This window comes from Aphanomyces astaci (genome assembly GCF_000520075.1).
Source record: "Aphanomyces astaci strain APO3 unplaced genomic scaffold supercont1.19, whole genome shotgun sequence".
In the NCBI taxonomy this organism is placed as follows: domain Eukaryota; phylum Oomycota; class Saprolegniomycetes; order Saprolegniales; family Verrucalvaceae; genus Aphanomyces; species Aphanomyces astaci.
The window spans coordinates 339948-359133 of NW_009798282.1; the positions used below are offsets into that span (position 1 = coordinate 339948).

At 46.8% G+C, this 19186-nt stretch overlaps 6 protein-coding genes across 12 annotated transcripts; 1 reads left to right on the top strand and 5 right to left on the bottom strand.

Moving 5' to 3' along the window:
* Positions 1-756: 756 nt before the first annotated feature.
* On the bottom strand, positions 757-2356 carry H257_08531 (hypothetical protein). Its single transcript, XM_009834432.1, has one exon. The coding sequence runs from the start codon at positions 2342-2344 to the stop codon at positions 860-862; it is 1485 nt and encodes a 494-aa protein (XP_009832734.1). The 5' UTR covers positions 2345-2356; the 3' UTR covers positions 757-859.
* A 1317-nt stretch (positions 2357-3673) lies between these two features.
* On the bottom strand, positions 3674-6420 carry H257_08532. Of its 2 annotated transcripts, XM_009834433.1 has the most exons (8): positions 6303-6420; positions 6106-6249; positions 5418-6060; positions 4851-5036; positions 4299-4534; positions 3992-4246; positions 3845-3939; positions 3674-3789 (listed from the first exon to the last, which is right to left on the bottom strand). In XM_009834433.1, the coding sequence occupies exons 1-8, from the start codon at positions 6390-6392 to the stop codon at positions 3735-3737; spliced, it is 1704 nt and encodes a 567-aa protein (XP_009832735.1). In that variant the 5' UTR covers positions 6393-6420; the 3' UTR covers positions 3674-3734. The 2 variants fall into 2 exon arrangements, with proteins under 2 accessions (XP_009832735.1, XP_009832736.1); XM_009834434.1 differs by having other exon boundaries at positions 3992-4534.
* A 1361-nt stretch (positions 6421-7781) lies between these two features.
* H257_08533 (hypothetical protein) lies at positions 7782-9901 on the bottom strand. The gene is made up of 5 exons (XM_009834435.1): positions 9786-9901; positions 8487-9722; positions 8174-8428; positions 8018-8112; positions 7782-7919 (listed from the first exon to the last, which is right to left on the bottom strand). Exons 1-5 carry the CDS (start codon positions 9870-9872, stop codon positions 7865-7867), a joined length of 1728 nt encoding a protein of 575 aa, XP_009832737.1. The 5' UTR covers positions 9873-9901; the 3' UTR covers positions 7782-7864.
* Positions 9902-11366: 1465 nt separating this feature from the next.
* H257_08534 (hypothetical protein) lies at positions 11367-13775 on the bottom strand. Of its 3 annotated transcripts, XM_009834436.1 has the most exons (6): positions 13668-13775; positions 13018-13603; positions 12532-12716; positions 12200-12454; positions 11785-11879; positions 11367-11696 (listed from the first exon to the last, which is right to left on the bottom strand). In XM_009834436.1, the coding sequence occupies exons 1-6, from the start codon at positions 13749-13751 to the stop codon at positions 11642-11644; spliced, it is 1260 nt and encodes a 419-aa protein (XP_009832738.1). In that variant the 5' UTR covers positions 13752-13775; the 3' UTR covers positions 11367-11641. The 3 variants fall into 3 exon arrangements, with proteins under 3 accessions (XP_009832738.1, XP_009832740.1, XP_009832739.1); XM_009834438.1 differs by having other exon boundaries at positions 12200-12716; XM_009834437.1 differs by lacking the exon at positions 13668-13775 and having other exon boundaries at positions 13018-13633.
* A 2583-nt stretch (positions 13776-16358) lies between these two features.
* H257_08535 (hypothetical protein) lies at positions 16359-18024 on the top strand. Of its 4 annotated transcripts, XM_009834439.1 has the most exons (5): positions 16359-17086; positions 17174-17358; positions 17430-17684; positions 17760-17854; positions 17907-18024. In XM_009834439.1, the coding sequence occupies exons 1-5, from the start codon at positions 16459-16461 to the stop codon at positions 17959-17961; spliced, it is 1218 nt and encodes a 405-aa protein (XP_009832741.1). In that variant the 5' UTR covers positions 16359-16458; the 3' UTR covers positions 17962-18024. The 4 variants fall into 4 exon arrangements, with proteins under 4 accessions (XP_009832741.1, XP_009832743.1, XP_009832742.1 ...); XM_009834441.1 differs by having other exon boundaries at positions 17174-17684; XM_009834440.1 differs by lacking the exons at positions 17760-17854; positions 17907-18024 and having other exon boundaries at positions 17430-17759.
* A 482-nt stretch (positions 18025-18506) lies between these two features.
* Positions 18507-18977, bottom strand: H257_08536 (hypothetical protein; the record flags this gene model as incomplete). The annotated part of the gene is made up of 2 exons (XM_009834443.1): positions 18507-18825; positions 18958-18977. The coding sequence occupies 2 exons, from the start codon at positions 18975-18977 to the stop codon at positions 18507-18509; spliced, it is 339 nt and encodes a 112-aa protein (XP_009832745.1).
* Positions 18978-19186: the final 209 nt, after the last annotated feature.

Consider the following 19186-nt stretch of genomic DNA (forward strand, 5'->3'; position numbering starts at 1 on the left):
TCACCAATTCTTAACGTTACGTTATAATTTCAAAATAAAAATCGATTATTGGGATATTTCAGGCATTTCTTGGCACTAAAAAATGCAGCTGGATTTATATTTTCCAACGCTACCTTTAGTTTTTTTTTATTCGAGGGACTTTTTGTGGTGGAGTGCTTCAAACATTTGACGTTTTAGTGCACAAAAAGCGTTCGCGATATTGATGGATTACCTTATAATAGTACCAGGTATAGACTCATTCGTTATCCTCCACAGTCCTTACAAAAGCAAGATTTCGCAAATGGATGCTGTATATAGATACAGCATCCGCACACTCCCCAGATTATGGTACTGTATTCACATGTCAAACACGATAGTAAAGAACAACCGTCTGTATTTTTAGTCGAAGTACTACCTTCGATTTCATTTACTGTTACTACTACTACGTAGTAGTACGTACTAACTGTAAGTATTTAATAGTACTGTACGCAGTAGTATTAATACGTGTTACTCCGAGTACTCCGAGTATCAACGTTGGTACTTTCCTAATTGTGGCCAGTGAAGTTATTTAACGCATCGGTGTCAATTAAACACGTTTAAGCGTCCTTACCAACAATACGTTTAACTTACACTTTAACGTGTCGTGCACTTGCCATTTCGATTTCCTTTTGGTGATTTCACATGGACGTTGCATGGCCTGTGTAGCAAGCAACGCCTTGTCAAAGGCAGTTATGTAGCGCGATTGGACGAGCAATGCTTTGGAGCAGTCAAGCTTCGTAGTAGTAGCACACTATACAGTGTAGTAGTAGTTCCTTTCCACTTTACTTAATCGCGTCCTAGTCTAAAGAACTCGTCCAAGAAGCCAACGATTGCTGATCAATCACGCAGTGCGCCTTCGATTGAAGACCAACCACACTGAAATCAGCCCCAGCCACACAAACGCCAACGGCCACAGTCCTTGGTGGGGCTGAGTCAGCTGGCCCAGTTGATGCCGCATCTCCCGCAGGTGTTGGGCTTGGTCGGCCGAAGGTTGCTTGATCGCTTCCAGTTGCGCTAGCAGTTGCACCAGCAGTTGCTTCTCTTCGCCACGCCACGATCCATTGACAAGTTGGCTCCATTGGTCTTGCATTCGTTCTTGGTCGACTTGTCTTACTACTGGCATTGGCCGCATCTTATACCCCGGCAAAAACTCTTCGATGATTTCTGGCACAGCGTACGGCACCCAGTGGAGTTGCTCACATCGGTACTCATCGAGGTTTGAATCGACGTTAGAAATGCCTGAAAACCTCAGAAATTGCTCCACCGACCGCACTTTGCCGCCGTGGTACTTGTCGATTTCTTGGGCGTCGACGGGGCCGTCAAAGGGCAACGTTAGCACCATGCGCAGTCGATTGTACGCGAGCTCTTCTTCCTTGTCATGTTGCTCTTTCGTCATGACTTGGGTTACGTTGTCCGAGAACCGCTTCTTCATACCCTTGTCATCCGACCAGTTGTGAAACACCACACTACCATACTTGGACGGCGAGTACAGATCGTAGCCGCGGGTCCACAGCTGCATGCTGCGGAGGTACTCTTCGCCCCAGAACACCCAGTTCATGTGCTTGTCGTTGGGGGCACGGCGTTCGGCGTGGCACTTGCTAAAGGACAAGCAGCCCCCCCATAGAGCCGACATGAGCGGGGCGTTGTGGTCGTCCACGAGGAGGTACCCGCCGATGATGGGCACGTCATGGGTGTTGTGGCGCTTGTTGTACGTGCACAAGTGAGACGCGTAATGGTCTGGGCGAGTGTGTCCTGGCCCCATGAATCCATAGTTCATCGGGTACGACGTCATCACGGCCATCTCGTTGTCCGTTTTGAGCCATTCGTCGACCATGAGCGTGTCCCAGTCCTGGAGGAACTGGCTGTGCGAGTCGATTTGAAGGCAAAACTCCTCGTTTTTGATCAACTGCTGTTGCTGCCATCGCGCCAGCGTCGGTCCTTTGGACTCACGGGAATCGCGCGCGTCCACGCGAACTTGGGACTTGAACTTGCACTCGTTCCAGCCGGACGCTTCGGCCAACTTGCAGTACTCGTCGAGGCAGGTTGTGTCGTCGTCTTGGGTCTGGTCCACCACTCCGATGATCACTCGATCAGGGTGTTGGGCACGGGAGAAGGCCGTGAACAACGTAAAGCCGCAGCGAGGGCCGTCGCGGAAGTTGGCAATGCCAATGAAGATGTCGAACGTGGCTGGCACCCGTGGAGGCGGTGGGCGGAGGCTGGCGTCTCGCACGTCCAAAGGAACGTTTTGATGGACAGGGTCCAGGTACGCCCACGGCACACTGTCGTTCCACGCTTGGCGAATTCGTTGCGAGTGCTCTGTCGACATGCGCAAGCTGACCAGATTCTGAAAAATGCTGATAACGTATTACTGTCATCGCCATGTGCAGTCCAACAGTACTACGTAGTACGGATAAGGTATTGATTGTACTACTACACTGTAGTTTAAAGTTGAAATGAATATCCAGTCAATATTGCCAAGAACGTTAAAGTGAAATGCAGATGTATTTCCAGTACTACGTAGTATATGATTAATTTCACTTACAAATGACTAGTGATTAAATTTGAGAAACTATTTATGGGGCAAACTCCACCGCTGGTGGTGAAATATCACCGTGCTCCAGATCTCAACACGAAAAATGTTCACTTCAAAAGGAAACGTAACACTTACTTCAACTATAGTATAGTAACCATAAGGTGATGAATTATACTACCTTTCAGTATACAATAATGATTCAATCACCATGTCTACCCTCTCTCACCCATATTCCTCCTTTATCCAAATCATACACCAGAATATATTAATATATATATGGTGTACGTCATCTATACCCTACCAACTTTTCACAAAATTTTCTGACTTGTATTTCATATTCATTACTCAAATTTCCAGCAAATTGAGACGTAGAATCGACAGATCTCAATGTGGTGAAGAAATTCTACATCTCAGATTCAAATTTGGTGATGAATTGGTTCTGAAATAGATATTTAACCTAAGGGTATTTTACATGGGCGTTTTGGCCAGTTGGAAGTTTTTAGATTACATGATCCATATTACGTATTAAAAGTACTAAGCTTAGTACGAAATATAGCACTTCGAAGTATGTTTCAAGTTGAATGTTAAAGAATTCATGTTGATTTGAAAATCGTCGTATTTCGAACGTGTTCATTTCACATTGACTGGAAATTCATTTCAACATTAACGGGAAATGGTGCAGTAAGAGTACTGTGAATTGGTATTAATAAAAGTACTCCGAGTAATTTTTCTGCTTATTCTAAACTGGAGCGACATGGAGAATCGGCATTACAATTGATCCATTCAGATTGCAGGAAACCATCATCAACATTCAATTAGTGTGATTTCGATCGCCACATGACAACAGTTAAACTTTTTCACGTACTTCGAAGTAAAATAGTACACTACTATTAAAAAACTTAGTACTACGTAGTATGTAGTACTTCGTACTGGTCACATCGCCAAATACTATTAATAGTACTATTGTCCAGTGTCACATTAATTTTAGTCACACACTAATTCAATGTTGAGTTGGTCGGAGAGTGAATTTGATTGGCCATTTGATTCGTGTTCTGGTCTTTGATTGGTCGATCGATTTGGTAATTCTGCTCATTCGATTGAGCACCCACCCCACCCACTCCAATTTCGAATCGACTTGACAATATAAACAACGGCTTCGCTATATTGTGCGCAATAACGTGCATTAAACAGTAATAAAGATACCCGCTTGGTGTAGCCACATTGCGACAATGGTCCAGCTACACAAACAATCATCTGTAAATCCATTTGCAATATAATATATACATCTCCTACCACACGGCGCCGCCCAAGTTGCTCAGCGTGTTCTCGACATGCGACGACGTATCGCGGTCCCACGAGAACGGCGCGTGGTTCATCAGCATTTCATGCTACCATATCCATCCACATTATACACAACCTATAAAACAAAAATAACCTTACCCCAATGTACAAAGCAATGGCGTTCATGCCGTTTTGTTTCAAGGGAGTGCCGCCCCAGATACCAAACTTGTCCACCAAGAGGAACGTGGCTGCCAGCACAGCACACGCCAGCCCCGACACGACCAGCACAAACGACAGACTCCACAGGTTCTTGTTGATCGGAATGAACCCGCCGTTGATTCGAAATCCGCACAGGACCAGCCCCGTGAGTCCCATCGCAGCCCCACTGCCCAACAACAGCCCCGTCTTACGCACCTGCCTTCAACATTAGCCGTACGTACACTGTACCGTACCCTGACTGACGTACCCAACCCGGTTCGTTGAGGAACCACCCACCAAGTACGTAGCCAATATAAGCCATGAACGACACCATGAGCCAGTTTAACGCGCCTTCGGGGTCCCATGACCCAGTTGTCTCGTACACGGACGCCGGCGTGCCGCCCTGGTTGAGATAACTGTCTCCGAATATCGCCAAGTCCACAACCAGGTGCGCGCCACCCGTGCAGTTTGCATAGAGCCCCCCATCGCCAATACCCCCCGGACCTGTCATAGAGTCAAATTATACGAAAAAATATTCAATTTGGAAGGTCGACTGAACAGCATCAAATCGACCGACAATCAACCGACCAATCAAATCACACAAAACACTATTCAAGAGACCAATCACATCTCTGCTCGGTCCCTTCCATGTGTGACTTCAATTAGTGTGAACTGGCTGACCTTATGGTTTACATTCAACGTGTCAAAGAATGGGTCGAATTTTGGATTTTCGCGAATGCCATAGCACACAAATCCATAATGTGGTTGGGCGGACAATATATAGTGTGATACAATATATAGTGTGTGATATTGGACTTACCAAAGTACCCCGTGGGGCACCCAGGCACTGGCAGCCCAAAGGCAATCCCTAGGTTGGTTGCCACCACCACTAGCATCACCGCGCCTTCCACCGCTCGCTGGAGATATCCACTGGACTTGCACGCCAAACCAGCAATGATGGCGACATTCACCATCAAATATGCAAACGCAAACGACTGCAGCACTCCTACACAACACAACCCGACACTTATAAAATAATTGTGCCTGAAACATAAAACATCAATTTTCATATATATATATATATATATATATTGTCCAATCGATTCGAAACTGGAGCCCTCAGCAGAATCGAAGTTCTGATTAGACAATGGATTAAAGAAAAACGCCTGAGCCAATCAAATCACGTCATGTCGATTTTCTGCCAATCCAAACGTTTGACCCCTCCGCGTTGGGCAAAACCAGATACATATATATATATATATCTTTGTATCGTATAGTGTGTACAAGCTTAAATTAGATCAAATATATTCGAATGCTATTTGGCGAAATTACTCAAAGTTCAAATTCCGGTAAAATGTACAATATATATACATCCATACCAACCTACCTGGGATGCGGCCGCCGTGGAGACTTCGAAAGTCGTTGACAAGCAACAACCCAAGCAAAAACAGTCGGACCGATCTCAAAACGGCGTCCAGCAGCATATTCAACAGCGGCGTGCGCTTCTTCACATGGGACGCCACCCCAATGTTCATGGTAACCCCCATAATCCACACGAAGAACGGGAAAACGACGTCCGCGACCGACAGTCCATTCCACGCCACGTGGGTGAAGTACCAGTACCCGCCACCGCCCAAGTTGACGAAGATCATGGTGAAGATGGTCACACCTCGAAACACGTCGAGGCACTCGACGCGGGGCGGCTTCTTGTTGGCCACGGCTTCAGGCGAAGGCGGAAGTTCCTGCAGCATTTCGTCCACGTGGATGTCGCTGTGCATGGCGTTAGCTGCGTGGGTAGCAGTGACGGTAACGTTATGGCGACGGGAGGCCTTGTGTTTACGCCAAGAAAACAACCCAAAGCAAGCCAAGGGCCACAACAACACCAGCACCAGCAGCACCGTGATGAGCGCGTTGGACGATCCGTCGCTCGTCTTGGTCATGGATGAAGTCACTGCACCAGTCTCGGATCTGTTGGCGACAAGGGAGTAGTTGCCATGTTCGTCAAACATGATGCCGGTTGCGACCCACAACTAAGAGCGGCGGGTAAAGATCATGAGGAGAGATGTGGGCGCTACCTTGTCCCCGTCCAGGTTGCGCAGCTCCATCGTGAATGGATACACTGTCTGGACCACAAATGTATAGTTCTCGTTCGGCGCGAGGTCGGCGCAGTCGTCTCGGCTCGCGTCGCAGTCTTCCCGCGTCATCGGTTGCATGATGCACTATACGCAACGAAAGGTCATGCTCACGAGCATGAAAAAGACAGACGTCGTACTCCATAGCAATTGTCGTCCACGGAGTACAGCTTCACGCGCTCATCGTCGTTCGTGGTAGTGAACGCGACCTGGACATGCGCTCTGTCCATGTGTCCAGACTTCGTAAACTGGTGTTCCAGTTTACTGGATGCATACAAGGTGCCTATCTACCGTACACAATATCTATCCGGATGAAATATCCAACCTTGGGTCCTCACGTTCATAATAACTACCCTGGCGATGGAGGAATTATATTATTTGCCTTGGCGTTTGTATGACAAATTAAACTTTTGATTTTATTCTTACATATTGGCAAAAACGCTGTGTTTTCATGGTTGAAATTCGGCCTAGTGGGGAACTGGATTATGGTCACTAAGTAAAGGGAATTGAGTACTAGGGTATTAAATATATTATTCAATTTTGCTTGCTTTAGAATGATATTTCGGCATATTATATCATTTTGATGATAATTAAGACCCTCGGAATACTTTGACTTTTCTGACAGCTTCTACGTCATTTTTTATGGTCGAAAATTCGCAGGGAAAGTGATTTGTAAGGGCTGGTCTGGATGCCACACCACTAAATTATGCCATAAACCGTATGGATGACACAATAAATGGTATAAAGTGGCCGTTATTCGAAGAAAAGCTGCCAAAATCGAAATATTCCATTTTTCGAATTTTGTGCGTCTGGATGCCACCAAAGTTTAAAAATTTAGGTTACAATTTTCTTGAGAATCGGGTGTTTATGGCATAAAAAATTTGGACCGATTTGGTCCGACTTTTTATGGTCACGTTGAAGCCTTGCACTTCCACCGGAAATCGAACATTTTTTTCATAATTCAACTGGCAAAGCTTTGTAGATTCTACTTTTTGCATACTTTGGGAAAAATTTGCAGACCTGCCAAAACGGTTTACACCATAATTTTATGGGGTGTGCATCCAGGCCAGCGAAGAAAAAAACGTCCGAATTTTGGCAATAATTAAAGTCAATATACTCACCATTGTTCAATCCGGGTGAGTCTGGATGTCAAAAAAAGGCCAAAGTCTTCGATACTTTGGCAATTTCCAAGAAATCGGCAAAAAATATAAATTTCTCTGTCTGGATCAAAAATTTGGAGAATTCACAATATTTTGCGAAATTTCGCATTTCTCGCCAAAAACTAAAAACGAGCTTCAAGGGACACCTTTTTTCTGAAAGTTGGCAAGAACTGAGAATCGTCGACGTTCTTTCGAAATCTATTTGATCCAGACAGTCCACAGTAGATAACAACCAAATTCTTCGAATTACTTTGTATGAATTGGGCAAAAATCGGAGTGTGATCCAGACCCCCCGAACATTCGATATATTTCGTCCAGACAATCAGATGAGCATCAGACGAAATATACCGGAAATATCCTGAACATAATTGAAAAATGGTGTATTAACTGTGATGTTATCGGTAATAGAAGTATTCCAGTACCGTAGTACTTCGTATTAATAGTAGAAAACTACGGGAATGTTGGTAGTTTACAGCGAATTGACAATACATTATTATAACACCACTAATGAGCCCATGAACTTCTCATCTACAACGCTTTGCTTACACGGTAAAGAACAAGTTGCGCTTGTAGCACCAGTATGCGACATATGTCCACCTAAAATAATTCACCACCACCCACATCATGAGCATCCCAACTCGACACAATATATATATATATATATATGTATCTATAAATATATATATCATACGTACAAGAGAGCCGCAGTCAAGTTGACCAAGGTCTTTTCAAAGTGCGAGTTGTCGTCGCGGTCGAAGTCGAACGGAGTATGGTTATACAAGGTTTGATGCTACATCAATCCAACCATGAACATCATATACATGATACAGGATCATATCAAATAGTCGTACCCCAATGTACAGCAAGATGGAGTTCATGCCGTTGTACTTGAACGGCACGCCGTCCCAGACTTTGAACTTGTCCACGACAACATACAGCAGCGCAAGCATGACGCACCCCGCGCCGGACGTGCACAACGTGTACGACAAGCTCCACAAGTTCTTGTTCAATGGAATCCACCCGCCGTTGATTTTAAACCCACACAAGATCAACGCCAGCAAGATCATGACCACGCCCGGAATTGCCAGCACGGATACCTTCTTCTTCTACAAACGGATAGATATATATAAGTACCCAACGTGATATACAGTATGTAGTAAGTACCCAGCACGACTCGCGGAGAAAGAGACCGCCAAAAAAGTACCCAATATAACAACAGAACGCGACCATGAGCCATGTGAGGAATCCTTCGGGGTCCCATCCCCCCTTGGTGTTGTAAATCTTGCCGGACGTGCCATGTTGATACAAGTGAATATCTCCGAAGATGGCGCGGTCGACAACCAAGTGGGCGCCGCCGATGCAGTTGGGGTACTTGCCGTGCTCCGAGTCCCCGCCCGGGCCAAAGTACCCGCGGGGGCAGCCTTCCACGGGCAGAAAGAACGCCACCAAGAGGTAGATGGCCACAACGGCCAAGATGATGCCACCTTCAACCGCTCGGCGGAGCGCGGGTACGGACGCCGACTGGCACGCGCGGCCAGCCACGATCGCGATCGCACACACCAAGTACGCAAACCCGAACGACTGCAAGACGCCGGGGATGCGCCCCGTGGTCAAGTTGCGGTAGTTGTTGCAGTACAGGCCGAGGAGAAACAGCTTGACCGACCGGATCGCATGATCGAAAAGTACGCGCCACAACGCCGTGCCTTTCTTCTCGTGGGAAGACATGCCAATGTTCATAGTTACCCCCATAATGAACGCGAAGAAGGGAAACACAAAGTCCGTCGGCATGATCCCGTTCCAGGCTGCGTGCTCAAAGAACCAGTACCCCCCCCCGCCTTGGTTGCAGAAGATCATGTAAAACAGGTCGATGCCCCGAAACACATCCAGACACACGACGCGCTCCTTCTTCGGGGCGACGACAGGGGCGGCCACGTCTTGGACTTGCAGTGGCAGCGCCGTAGCTTGTGGGGCGCACAACCCATCGTCGCGACTGCCGCGGGGTAGCATTTCTTCTTGGAGCCCGGGGGACTTGACAACGGTCACTGTCGTTTGCTTCTTCCAGAAAAACGAACCAAAGCACCCGACGATCCACATCAACACGAGCCCCAGCAAGACGAAAGGGAGCGCGGACGACGAGCTGCCAGTGACTATCTGGGCGTATGTCGACGTGATGACTTTGCCGGTGGCGGCGTCGGTCGTGACGTTCAGTTGGTACGTCGCGTGCTCGTCGAAAGACTGCCGACTGCTCCACAGCACGGTGGTGTTGTCGGACGACTTGCGAAGCTCCAAATCCCACGGGTACACGGTGGTGAAGTTGAAGTCGGCGGTGGTGGTGAAGCTCACACAACTGGTTTCGATGCCGGGTTTGCAATTGTTTCGAACTGTGGGCCGCAAGTCGCACTAGCGAGACAGAGTGTAAGTATGAAGAGGGTTGTGTAGTACGATTAATAGGTAGTACTGTACCTCCCAGCAGTTGTCGTGGATGGCAAACAGCGTGACGTTGTCCGCGCCCGAGTAGTTGACCTTGAAAAGCGCAGTATCGATGTTCATCTTGGTTCAGAACACGGCAAATTCACAAGTGAAAGATGAATGGAGATCGGCTGTCTGGTGGACGCTGTGCTTTCGACAGCCACGAACGGTCGAGGCGTGGGACGATGATTGGCAGTCAGTATGCGCATGGTGCTCCATGTGTTGAGGTTCGTAGCGCATGTTCAACTTGCCCATCTGATTGTATGTACGACCAAATTGAACTGGTCCAAATACAGCACGGATATTTGAGGGATCCGTGGACGTTGTCACAACTTGAATTCTCCACAACGGTTGACAAGCACTGTATCTCAATGGTTTTGGCAAACTCGAATTCCTCGACTCCGCAAGGTGCTACTACAGTACGTACTACTACCGTAGTTCAGTACTACTGTAGTACTAGTACTGTACTAGTAGTTACCTTATACTGTAGTACTAGTACTGGAGTACCGGAACAGTGCTGATCTCCGTGATGGTCATGCTTCAAAGTATACGGTACATCTTATAGTATGACAACGAAACCTCTCAAATGAGCAATGGGGAGCACCAACGAGAGCGGGGACCTCAAGTAGCAGAATGCCAGTACTGGGTTGAATACTAGTATACGTACTATGTAGTAGTAGTATTTAGCCCGACATGGTAGTTTGAAGTTGTAGTTTGATGTCAAAGAGACAATCATCTGTTTGGCTGGCTTGACACATGTTAATTTGAACGGAATGATCCAGTTTTATAGATCTGAGTTGCACCATCATTGCCCAATTTAAAAGATAATTTGGTCTCTCAAACGATTATCCGGATACCGAGCTCGCCAACTGCAGTTGTGAGTTGACAAGGACATTTGAAGGCGACTACTTACATACGCAATGCTTGCTCATGTGAATGCAGTGTGGATAAGGAGGTACTACTAGTAGTAGTTTTGTGAGCATGAAGGTTTAGGCTATAGTATGATGGACATTTCAAAGTAATGCGATTGTCGTGGATTCCAGTAGCGTAACGCACAGGTGGACAATGATTACAACCCACATCCGTGGTGCATGCCAATGTCATCGACTTCACGTTCGGCCATCCGCTGCGCTTGGGCAGGTTACAGTCACTCCACTGAGGCTCCATTTTCAAACGTGTCTGGCACAGAGTAAGTACCTACCGACATCGCTCTTCTTGGCTCATGAGGTTGTTTGGGCAAACATTCGGCATCGAAAACGTCCAGTGGTAGAAAGGCGGTCGACGGGGCTGTTGTTGTCCTGTCCCTGTGTCGTATACTATCTATGCGAAACAGGGACAGGACAACAAGCTAGCGGCAACGTTGTACTGTAGTACTAGTATCAAGTTAGTTAACTAGGTTTCGTCAATGTTCAACCAGCCACAGAGTCGGACCAGCCGTGTCTTAGCCTTCAAGTGGAACTGTATAGTAACTCCGCCATCTCCCCCCACTCCTCGCAAGTGCCTTGCAACAAACACTAAACGCAGCCAACCAACCTCGTCCAACTCCCCCATTCAATCAATTGATATGCAAAAGTGATTCATTCCTTGGGGTGGTTTCATATGTTGAAGTTTACGTTCTATCAAGTTTACTGCGAGTGCACGTACGTAGTGAAGGGCAGTTGTATCTTGCTTGTCACTGATCGCCCAGCAGTTTTCACGCTTGATGTTGAAGCTTCTCTATTGACGGTGCCTTCTCTTTAGAATCATGTTCAGCTATATTGTTTTGTCCTTGTTGTAAACTCCATATTTTTCTTGAGTGTGGCTTTGGGCTTGAGCTCAACTAGCATGATTTTGGCCAGTCGAATTTGTCGTCAGACTGTGATGAAAATGCCATGCTTGAACATCCACATGGCAATCACGACCCAACTACGCACACAAACCAACCATTCCACGTCAAAATTCATCAATAGTATTATACGAATATATATATATATATATATATCGTGACACGAACCAGAGGGTGCCACCGAGGTTGCTCAGCACGTTTTGGGCCATCACTTCTTCGTCTCGATCCCAACCAAATGGAGCATGTTGACCCACCACTTCATGCTACGTACATTGCGTTACAAACTCACGTCAACGAATTAATATATAAAAATAATATCAACAAATACAACTATATTATTTCACTAGTATTATTTCAATCATAAATCTATATAATCAATAGCTTAGCACAGAAGTCTAAAATATTAATGAAATCGAATTCTATGTAACCAAAATAAAGATCTAAGTTTGTATGTTCACCATTCATTCAAATTGCAACACGACCACAATACATTTACGCTCAAACGTCCAAAGCAAACTCAACACAAAAGACTATGTATAACATCATAATACTGTATGTAGATTGGCTTGCATTATAAACATACCCCCACATATAACGCGATCGCATTCATGCCGGTCTCCTTGATCGGCATGCCGTGCCACCACTCCAACTTGTCGACAAGTACATACAGTACGCACAGCACGACACTGGCGAGGCCGGCCACGACCAGCACGAACGACAGGCTCCACAGGTTCTTGTTGATCGGGATAGGACCATCTTCGACTGAAAACCCAGCCAAACTCAGCCCAACCAAGCCCAATACCATACCCGAGGCGGTTAACACTGTCACTTTCCGCTTCTACGCAACAATATGAGCCATCCAACCCCGTTCGTCGTCGAGACTAGTACTACTAAGAGTACTAGTAGTAGTAGTACCCATGCGGGAGCGGCAAGGAACACGCCACCGATGACGTAGCCCAAGTACGTGACAAACGATACCATGAGCCAATTCAAAAAGCCTTCGGGGTCGATGTGTCCCGGGTAGTACAGATGCGCGTCGCCGAAAATAAGCTGATCGATGTAGTAGTGTGCACCACCGGTGCAGCTTTCAATCGCGTTGCCTATAGGATATATATATATATATATATATAACAAGGAAATGCAATATATATACACTATATATATACATATTCGAAATATGCGGTAACTCGTAATCGTACTATATGCAACAGATTGATAGATTTTATTAATATATGCTTGTATATATATCATGAAACATATGAAACATTACGTACAACAGTGAAGCAAGTGTATGAACACATATATATATATATATTTATATATATATGTGCAGCTGATGCACCCAGTGCACAATATGGACACTCTTGCTACAGAGAACAATATGCAAACAAGGATTCATACCCAAATACCCGGTGGGACAGCCAGGAACGGACAGAAAAAACGTAAGCAGGAGGTTCGTCGCCACGACCCCCGTCATGACGACTCCTTCGACCGCGCGCTGCTGCCACTTGCGGACGTCGGACTTGCAGTACAAGCCCAGGACGACACTGATCGACACGACCAAGTACGCGAACCCGAAGGACTGCAGCACCCCCGTGATGCGGCCCGTGGAGAGGTTGCGGACGTTGTTCACGAACATGCCGAGGAGAAACAGCTTGATGGATCGGATGAGGTTGTCCCGCAGCATTCTCCAAGGCGCAGTGCCTTTCTTCGCATGGGACGCGACTCCAATGTTCATCGTCACACCCATGATCCATGCAAAGAATGGAAACACGCAGTCGGCGGGTTGCAGGCCGTTCCAACCCGCGTGCATGAAGGGTTCCAGTCCTCCGCCACCAAGGTTCACAAAGATCATGATGACGATCGTGACGCCTCGGAATACGTCCAGACACACCACGCGGACCTTCTTGAGTGGTGGCGATATACTACTAAAGTCGACGCTACCGGTACTCATAGGCGGAACAGTCGCACTATCATCTTCCATGACCTACACACAGCGCATCGGGATATGGCGAGGGTTCCGTGGTATAAAGGAGAGTGAATAGATGTACGGGTGTTGTAACGGCGGCAAAGCTGTCCCGCGCCGACTTCTCTACACACACGGACGCATGGTTGTCCTGCGCCTGGGGAGTCATGGACGACGACTTTGTAGTTGAAATTTGCAACAGCGAGATGGAACCTGTATTCGGATAACAATCCGGATAGAGTACGCACCCCTGCACTGGTGATCGCCGTTCTGATTGGCTCGTGGTGGACCAATACAAATAGCAAGTCCAGTTCTGACTGGCAACAACGGAACAAAAATGGATAAAATTACTTCAACACCAATGGTATCCGGATTTTACCGGAAGTGTTGAACTGTACTATTCCAACCCCGCTTCGGGGTTTAGTGATGGCGAGTCAACCGGGGCATGATTGTGAGAATGAATCAGTTGCCTTCTGCCACAAGTCTTGGGTAGTTATGTGCAAATACAGTCGCCGAGTGCTCTGTCCTAAGAGCATCCCTGCTGGTATGACTGTAAACGCTATTTTACAGTTCTATCCGGATTATTTACAGTTTTGCACCCCCACCGGGCGACAATAAAACACAGGAACCTGTATAATTTTAAATCGGCTAGATTTACAGCTTCGACTGTAAAAAATATATTAACGAATAAGCCAATAACATGCTATCAATGGATAATTTTGTCCAATCATCGGCGTCACTTTCCTTCAAGCAAATGGATCCGACCGCATCGTCTCCATGGTGAGTCCATATACCTGCAGTATAACGACCTTGACCAACTAACGTTACAGTAAGTAAAGCGCGGGTGAGCTTTGCTCTCCATTCTGTAAATTGACTGTGAGACCGAAATAGTCAGTCCCTACATAGTCGAGCATCTTCAGCCCGACTATCCAGGTGCAGATTGGAATGACGGACGGCCTACTCGGCCTACTATTGACTACTAGTATATAGGACAGGAAGGTGATCAGGGAATTAACAAGTGAATTCCACGTCCGTCATCACCATCGTCCAATTCAAAATGGTACTGTAGTATGCCTTTGGGTTCATTTCCGGATATGACAGTTATGCGGATTTTTTACCGTTTTACTGCTGGGGTTGACGAAAATCAAAGTACAGGCACTGTAAAACGGTATTTTACTGTCTGATTATAAGCTTACAGTCTTACCGGCGGGGATGCCCTAACTACCGGTATTGTCAAGTCGATTCGAAATTGGAGTGGGGTGCTCAATCCAATGAGCACACCAAATCGGCAGACCATCGACCGACCAATCAAAACCCAGAACACAAATCAAGTGGCCAATCATCCACTCTTGGACCATTTCAACATTGAATTAGTGTGACATTGGACGATTTTTACATACTCACGTCAGTACAAAGAATCGATCGACGGATTTGGCGAATCAGCCCAAAAGTCCAAACTTTGGGTAAAAGGACAATACTAACGTTAACGTTAGTATGGAATTGCTCGTCGTCGACACCGATTTGTACTCTGGAGCACTATTAATACATAGTAACGACTAACTTTGCAGTCACGCTTTGTGGCGAAAGAACACTACTATGGTATATATGCACCTCGGTAAGACGTTGGAGGGTGTTTGTTTTGTTTCTATTTTAACTCTTTATGGTCGTGTCCTGCAAAGTAGAAACCTCATGTCACAAACATGAAACGATGCTCCGAATCCGCGGGAGTCGATTGCAATACCGGTCAAGCATAACAATAACGTTATAATGAATTGGAGGTCATTCCCGTATCTATCCCTAAAAAGCGTAGCTATGTTCCGACTTACGTAATGTCATCGTTCGTTGAATTTGAAGTGGGGCAGAATACAGTATCATCAATTCATGATAAGCTTACATAAAAATAAAACGTCCACAATGTCGGAATATGCGACAATCCACAATGTCACCCCTCAAGGGGTAGTAACAACGCGTGGTTCAAGTCAAATGAGGTTTGTTAAGTGAGGCATTCCAACCCTTTGTTTGTGGCTGCGACGTCGCTCCACCCTCCCACACGACCTGTTTTGGCCCATTCCAACCCCCTGCTTCCCTTTCACGGATTCATTCCACCCCTCACCCGTTAACAAACTGTAATAGTAAACTCACAGTCAATATTTAGCAAGTCGTTATTTTGATTCAAATCCCAACTTGTCTTCGAGCACATGGACACGCGCACTTCGAAAGTGGTACTTCAATATCCGGAAATTGAACGGATAAAGGCCAATGGCATTTACCACCCTGTCAGTTGTTGTGCTACTACTGGTAGCTTCGCAAACCTCACTCGGATTTAAACTTTCAACTCTACTGAGACAGCATGACCGCATATGTACCCATATCGAATATGCAATCAAGTATATGGACTCGTTGAGAATTCGGGTCGCATATTGTCGGGTAGGTGCGTCCAGATGGCCACTGCACTGTGGGCACAGGTGCTATTTGCCCACGTTGCATTGGCCTTTCCGTGACCAACACCGTTCGGGCCAAGCCGAACAACCTCCTTGAGATGTCTCTCATCCATCTCGGCGGTCCACAATATTTGTTTCTTTTGTGCTTTCATCGTTGATTGAACTACGTCTGTTGGGAAATTGATTTTCCAGCTCATACCGTTAAATTAACCGAACTTCGAAGTATTACACACATCATTACACATTCTTGCTAAAACAGTCGTTTTAAAACGGAAATCAAACAGCCAATCACCGGCTGCATTGCCATTTGACAGGCAAGAATCCAGTAAGAATAGCGATCCGATACAGTCAGTATTCCTAGGAACATCACCAAACATCGGTACGCGGAGAATTTCAAGACATCACAAGTCAATCAACCAGTGGCCCCACACACGCATGGCGGACAACACGACTAATCTGAGCACCACCGCACACTACACCCTCGCCATCGAAGACGTCGAGACCTCGTCCAAGCCAGTGGTAGATGCCGTCGGCATCCCTCGACAGAAGACGACGTCGACATCACGCGTGGTGTGCCTGGACGTATTCCGCGGCATCACCATCTTCGCCATGATCTTTGTCAACCTCGGCGGCGGCGGCCTCGAAGCGTTCACCCACGTCGCTTGGAACGGCTTGGAGGTGGCCGACGTCATATTCCCGTTCTTTGCGTGGATCATGGGGGTAACCATGAACATCGGGATGGCGTCACATGTGAGGAAAGGAACCCCGCCGTGGCGCATTCTGCTAGACAGCTTCGTCCGCAGCGTCAAGCTGTTTCTGTTGGGTTTGGTCGTGAACAACGTCCGGAATCTCAACACTGGCCGCATCACGGGCGTCCTGCAGTCGTTCGGGTTTGGCTATTTGTTGGTCACAACGTGCATTATCTTTGGTGGGATCGTCAAGTCGGACGTGCGAAAGTGGCAGCAGCGCGCGGTGGAGGCGTCGAGTATGCTAGCGTTCGTGCTCGCCAATGTCTTGATTACGTTCTACTTGCCCGTGAAGGGGTGCCCCACGGGGTATATCGGTACGCAGACCAAAAAATCGTAATTTCGTGTTGGGGATATTGTTTTTTCTATATATATATATATTTATTTATCACATTTCGTTGTAGAAAACGACATTGAAGGGTGTGTGGGCGGAGCGCATTTGCACATTGACTTGCTTCTGTTTGGCGAAGAGCACATGTACATCCCTGGCTTTAACGACCCCGAGGGATTCTTGAACTGGTTCATGGTCGCGTTCATGGCGTACATTGGGTACGTCGTCGGCGGCTCGTTTTTTCAAGCGAGGGAATCGGTACGCAACCATGTCGCATATTGTGATGATATTGGCCTATATCAGCGATGGGATTGTTTGTACATTGTTAGCGCCACAAGTTGATGGTGCTGATTGGGGCGGGTATTTGCCTGGTGTTTGTGGGGTTGGCGTTGACGGGTTTTTCTGTCGTGGACGGTCCCATTCCGATCAACAAGCAAATGTGGAGCCTGTCGTTTGTGCTCACGGTCGCTGGCCTCGCGAGTTTGAGCTTGGCGCTGCTGTATGCTGCCGTGGACAAGTTTGTGATCTGGAGGGGCATGCCGTTTATGCAAAATGGCATGAATGCGATTGCACTCTATGTGGGGGTAAGGAATGAAGGATGCTTGTTTTATATTTCTATTTGTTTGCAATGTGTAAACTCATTGGGAGCGCGTGTGTAGCATGAAGTGATGGGCCAGCACGTTCCATTTGGCTGGGATATTGACGACGAATCCAAGACCCAGCGGGTGCTGAGCAACGCTGGCGGCGCGATTTGGTAAGTCGTTCGTCTGTGGCGTCATGGTTGTGGAGTAACGTTGGGTTTGTAGCTGGACCTTGATTGCCCTTTGGATGCACAAAAAGGGGATTTTCATCACCGTGTAAACTTCGCCCGCAGCTATGATATTTCTGCACGTCGACTCGATTTTTATACGAAATTCAATTAAGTAATATATATATATATATATATATATATATATATATATATATATATAGGTATTATAAATACTATAATAGTATTTTAATCGCTTGACTCGCAATTTATTTTGTTACATACATACTGTTAGTATGAATGTTCATTTTTAAAACTACAGCATAAGGACAGTAGTGTATTTTATTTAGCATAAGGTTACAGTGGTAGGACGAATAGAGTTGTTGTCGATTCACAAGTCCAATATAAATAAATGGTTGGCCAATTCGATTCGTCGTGGTGCTAAATTTTAGTGTCGTACATTAGCGTTATACTCCGGAGTAACTTCCTGTATTTATACCCAAAAGTTAAGCCCGTCCACAGTGCGAGGAAGGATGCTCGCGCCTTCGTTGCATATGTGTCCTTGTGTTCACAACCCAAGCTTCGAGTTCGTTGCGCTCTGCCGAGAGCAACACGATGGGCTACGGGGCTGTCTTGTATTACGAAAAGGAGAGTCTGGTCACCCTTCCATCATTTTATAAAAGTCAGTAAACATGACTTGGAGCGGGTCAATTTGCACCCACGCTTTGTGCGTTTGTCGGATGCGCCTTCGACTGACGAGGGTGTCGATGTCGGGCAGGAAGGGGGGTTGCTCTTCGGCTTCTAAGGGCTCGTCCTCATTCGACAAGAAGACGTCGATGGACTCCAAAACTGGAGATACATCGCGGTGGTGGCGATGGCCCTTGCGCCGCTGGTGCCGCCGTCGCCTTTGGCTCATCACAAATGCTGCTCGCTCGGTCCATGATGGCATCTTTCGGATGCGCTCAAAGGCAGCCTTTCTTTCATTCGACGATGTGATGGTTGGGACTTTGATCACTGCAACTCGAGACTGGCGTCGCGCCACGACCTCGTTGCAGTCCAGGAGAAACGAAGGTGAGAGCGACGATGGACTTCATCGGCGACGTAAGGACCGAGCGTTGGCCGCGTCCATGATGCGTGCTTGACGAGGTGTGGGTTGTGGGGGTGGTGTCAAACGTGTGGCGTGACTCGCGCAGCCGTTGGGAGGGCCATCCGCTGCCGTTGCACCATGGTTTAACAATCTGTAAATTATTCAAAATCTATTTTGTTTCATTGAAAATCAGTTTAAATTGTTTGATTGGTCGAATACAAATAGGACACTCTGATTGGTTCATGGTGTAT